At 37.4% G+C, this 5,218-nt stretch overlaps 1 protein-coding gene across 1 annotated transcript in view; it reads right to left on the bottom strand.

The window, feature by feature from the left end:
- Window positions 1–5,218, bottom strand: part of SRFBP1 (serum response factor binding protein 1) — a 73,087-nt gene that overhangs the window by 57,373 nt on the left and 10,496 nt on the right. Inside the window, exon 2 of the mRNA XM_009287841.2 lies at window positions 710–798. Within this exon, the coding sequence (XP_009286116.1) occupies window positions 710–789 (80 nt within the window). The 5' untranslated portion in view covers window positions 790–798. The remainder of the gene's footprint in view (window positions 1–709; window positions 799–5,218) is intronic.

Below are 5,218 nucleotides of genomic sequence, written 5' to 3'. Positions count from 1 at the left end.
CTCCATCTGGACATTGAGCCGTTGACCACTACCCTCTGGATGCGACCATCTAACCAATTCCTCACCCGCCGGACAGTCCACCCATCAAATCCATAGCTCTCCAGTTTAGAGAGAAGGATGTTGTGGGGGACTGTGTCAAAAGCCTTACAGAGATCCAGCAGACGACATCTGTAGCCCTTCCTGCGTCCACTGATATAGTCACTCCATCAATCTACATAATCTAATCTATAAATATGTTGTTTTAACTGTTTACTTAAATATTAATTAATACTAATTATTAAAAATCAAGTATGACCTGTATATCTATGCAAACTGAACAATATTTTTTGCTATAGAACCTTGCAGGCAACTACAGTGAGAAAATGTTGCACAACTTATGTTCAACAGCAGAATAACCTGAAAATCAAGTCTGACACTTTTAGTAGTGCTGTAAAAGGTTCTGCAAGCGATTGGGATTAGCTTCCAATACACTAAATCCCTTTAAACAAAAAATGTTATCCCAATTCTGCTTTATGAAACTGCTTTTTAGTTAGTATTTTTAGTCTATCTAAAGGGATGTAAAAATAATACCCATAGAATTTATGCATCATAGTGCCTTAAGTTTTAAATGTAATACGTGTTTCTCCCACTTCTCTGTTTTTGGGAGAACAATTAAGATACTGTCTCATTTATAAACAGACAAACAAGAACACTGATACTTAAAACTGACTTTTTCAACTTTAGTTTCCCGATGTGTCTGGTTAGTCTGCGAATAGTCAGGACTCTGGCCTTCTTCACATCTTTTCTCATCTTCACAACCTGTCAGAAAGATGGAAGACATTATAAAGCTTGTTTTCCTTGATTAGTTTCCATATACAATACATTCACTACATTGACTTAAATTTTAGAAATTAGCCTTGATCCTTGATTAGTTTCCATATACAATACATTCACTACATTGACTTAAATTTTAGTTCAACAAAAAGAACTATTTTTGAAAACGGAGTGCATTCCCCTGCTACCAAATTCCAAGTTCAAATGAATTCATATTTCATTCAAAATCAAACTGCTTCCATAAACATCAGAGGAAGAACAAACAGCAGTCTAAAAATGTGTCTGAGGTCTAAACAGAAGACAAGACATTCCTAACTAGCCATACGTTAATATTATTCTTAGAGCTAGACTGAGCTAGAGATTTGAAAAGACTCACCTTTTGCCTTCACTTTGTTTATTTTTGTCCCAGTGAAACAGCACCAGTACTTTTCCATTAGTACATAATACGTAAAAGCATTTTCGTTATGAAACATTTTGAAAGATTAAGGAAAGACTCCCAAACTAAACATTATTTATTATAGAACAGAATTTGAGATATGAAAACCTTTTTATGTATTTGAATTGATTTTTGTTGAAAATAAAATCAAAGTGATTTCCAACGCACTAGAACCTCTTTCTACTCCCTATCCTACGCAGTACTCTGTTCCCAAAATGTATTTCAAAGTAGACAGTATTAAAGAAAACCTGACAATGATGCGTTAGTCTTATTTCTTGCCCCAAAATAGAAGAAATAGAGTTCTAATTATTATTAGACAGATGGTACAAACAGACAGATCTTTGGAATCTTTTGCTATTAAATTGCATCATGGGAAACCTTAGGCCTAGGCATTGTCTTGTCAATGATGCACATTTCAGAAATACAGGAAGTCAACAGGGACTTACAACCTTGCTTTTTTTACAGCTCAAAAAAACCCCTTATTTATTCAGATCTATCTTACTATCACTATTAAGATTTTGTATTTAACATTCTTACTATCACTATTAAGATTTTGTATTTTACAGTTAAACTTAGAAAATATGAAATATTAAAACAAACAAAAAACCCCAGTCTTCCTGACAAAAAGCCGAATTTCTCTTGAATTTATCCAATGGGATAAGTTTCAAAATAAGTTGGCACCTCTTTGTTAAGGAAGTTCTTTACGTCAGCTTTCTATTTTATCTTCTAATTTCTCAGAGGTAACATCAAAATGATTGCTTGATGGCGATTGCACCATCAAGTCAGTTCCACCAGGAATATTAGTATTATAAACCTGCATCAAGCTTGACCAAAAAAAGAGAAAAAATAAAACTTCCAAGTTCACAGGGAAACATTTCACACCTATGATGGGAAGCCTGGCTAGTATATATCCCCTGTGCAGAGACCATAAAGGTGAGACTATATCATTTATTTAAAAAAAAAAACATAACACCCCCCCACCCCCCACCCCCCGCATATTTTGCATACCTGATTATGTTTGTAGCTAGGTTACCGACACAAGCAAGTGGTTAAGCCTTGAACTGTACTCAGCAGTGGCTCTACTGAAGGCTGAATCAGGCAGAGCAAAACAATTTCTAGAGAGGGGCACATGCTGATTGCCGGGCAGAGGAGAAGTGTGTGGAGCAGTGTTCCCCCAAAAAGTAAGGGAGGGGAATTGCACTGGGGCAGCGTTACTGGCACTTGCACAGGGAGAAGGGAAAAGGCAAAGAAGGTTTTTGGGACAAGAATGACTGGCTTAAAATTGGTCTCCTGGTCTAAAATTTGTACAGCAAAGGTCAGTACTTAGCTCGGTTACCCTAGTGAAAATAAGTGCACACAGGTCTACCTACAAGCATTTCTACTTCAGTTCAGAGCAGAACTCACGTGCCAAAAAGCACCTGTGCCAAGTCTCTGCTAGACAGCAGCACTACTCAAGTCCCCATGCACTAAGGAAGAAATCCTTAACGTTACCATTTGCCATCCAAGCACGTAAACATTTCTTTTGTTAAGATATTGAATGGAATTATCACAGCTCCCTATATTACATCTTCTTCTAAATGGAAGAAAATAAAGCATCTTCTGGCTGAATACCTCTTAGATACTACGTACGTTCAAAGTGTTTGGCACTTCAGATGCAAACTGGGTATGTCTTCTCAGAAAGTTTGGGGAGGTGGTGTTTGTTTTGTTTTGTTTTTTGTTTGTTTTTTTAAATACCCATTAAAAATATCCACAAGCTACAAACATATTTGAATTTAAATAACTCATACTTTACATATTAGTTACTGTGTATCCAAACACTAAGTATATTTAACTTTCTCTCAAAAAATATTTTGTAATATATTTTTTTAATAGAAATATTAATGCAGACACAGCATGTTTCCAGGGCCTACAAGAGCCAAAACCCAGCCTCCTCTGCTGCCAGCCAATGAAGGCTGTATAGACATATGACAGCAGGAATGAGGGAAGGTATTCGCTCTTTGGCAGACTAGGAATATCAATTTATGTAATCCACAGCCACTTCTTTCACACGGGACAGTATGCATCAACTGTGTTCCTGGAAGTACTCATAAAGTTCTCAAGAAAGCAGTCAGCTCTTTGGGACAGAAATAAAAAAAGTTTTGCTTTAGATTTACAGTATGCCTGAAACAAAGGGGGTTAGACCACCAGGGTGGCTCCTAGGACTCACTGAACTATCTGCCTCTCATGTTACAAAGTGAGATAGGCAACTTCCTCTTGAATAAAAAAAGAAACAAAAAAACCCCAGAAGAACCCCACCAAAAACAGTAGCAGATTTTGAAAAATAACAACAAATATTTACCCCTAATAAGTAAGACTTTTTTTTATAAATAGGTTAAGAAAAGACAACAAGAAAAGGAGAAGTCTTTGCACTGAAACTGAAAGGCTGCAGTGTAAGTCAGGGTGAGACTTACCAATGCTTTAAGACCGGGCAATAAGGATTTTTAATCTATTTAGAGGTTGCAGTAAATGCAAAAGGATAATTATAAACACAGCAAATCTCAAAGCAAATAATTTATGCTATCAATAGGAACACATTCTAGGATTCCTGGAAATTCAGGAAGCCTAGAATTGTAAGTGGAAATAACCACTTCAAGGACTCCTTGCAACAAAGAACAAGAGGTGCTTTCCTTTGTCGAAGACATTTCTTTATTCTGTAGGAAAACATTATCTACAGGGCAATTAAGCCATTACTATTTATTAATACTAACAAATATCTGTGTTTATTAATGATTAATAAATATTTATTAATTACAATTCTTAAATAGTAAGGATAATATAAGAGTAAGAATAGATATAGATAATATAGAAATTATTAAATCTAAAAGAAATCATAGGGGAAATGAACTCTCTTTTAAAAACAAGCCTAGGTAGTAACACATACTAGCCTGAAAGCACATAAGCATGTTTCAAAAGCTATGACTGGGAATAAAAATCACATCCATTCTGCACTGGGCCTTCCACAGTATACTGTAAGTATTTATATTACTACAGATCCTAAACAAAGATGAAATGCAAAAAAATTCCATGGCTGCAGGTATTCCACAAAGAGAGGCTTCCACCACCCCAACAGCTTGCAACCTACAGTAAGCATTGCCACAAAACATGATGTGTACCAGCCAACTGCACACAAGCCATTTCAAGCCATAGGCAGACAGTAGCTGCTGCTGTTTCAAGAGAGAAAGACCAAAGAGCACAGCATGGGATCAGCAGATTACTAGCGAGACAAGAACTAGAAACCCTCTCCTGCAATTTACCTTTGCCCAAGTGCACATTAAAGGTGCACATTACCGAGGGGGATTATAACAGGAATTCCTGACTTCAGCACAACCTGTACTAATGTGATGGGCACACAGCTCCCCATACTCACTGCTAGTAGCGGCAGTACCTGGCAATAAAGAGACCCGATTTGGATGGATGGGTACAATTGGCATAGTACAAAGGAACAAGAGGGTGTATGTCAAACCAAGAGGGTGATTTCCAGCAAACAATGCATCTAACAAGGGTGTGTTTAAAGGCATCACAAGAACTGTATTTAACCCAGAACTGACAGCTGAAGAAGGGAGAAACCAACAGCATCAGCCACTTTTCCTCTTATTCCAGGTTGCTCCTGCCTCTGAAGGGTGAATAACCATTCCCAGAGATTTGTCCTCTTGTGTGGTAGTCCAATCAAGCCTTCCCCAGTCCTCAGCGTGTTCAAGCCCTTCTCATGCCCAAGCAGGGGGAATAAAGGGAGAGAAACTGACCCAGGATTGTTTAATCATACCTTTGATCTCTAAGTTTCCTTCTGTCCTGGTTTCAGCTGGGATAGAGTTAATTTCCTTCCTAGTAGCTGGTACAGTGCTGTGGTTTGGATTTAGGATGAGAACAATGTTGATAACACACCGATGTTTTAGTTGTTGCTAAGCAGTGCTTACACTAGTCAAGGACTTT

The sequence above is a fragment of the Aptenodytes forsteri genome, unplaced genomic scaffold (assembly GCF_000699145.1).
Source record: "Aptenodytes forsteri isolate BGI_AS27 unplaced genomic scaffold, ASM69914v1 Scaffold477, whole genome shotgun sequence".
Taxonomy (NCBI): Eukaryota; Metazoa; Chordata; class Aves; order Sphenisciformes; family Spheniscidae; genus Aptenodytes; species Aptenodytes forsteri.
The sequence above is the reverse complement of the archived record's forward strand: the minus strand, read 5'-3'. Positions and strand labels throughout refer to the sequence as shown.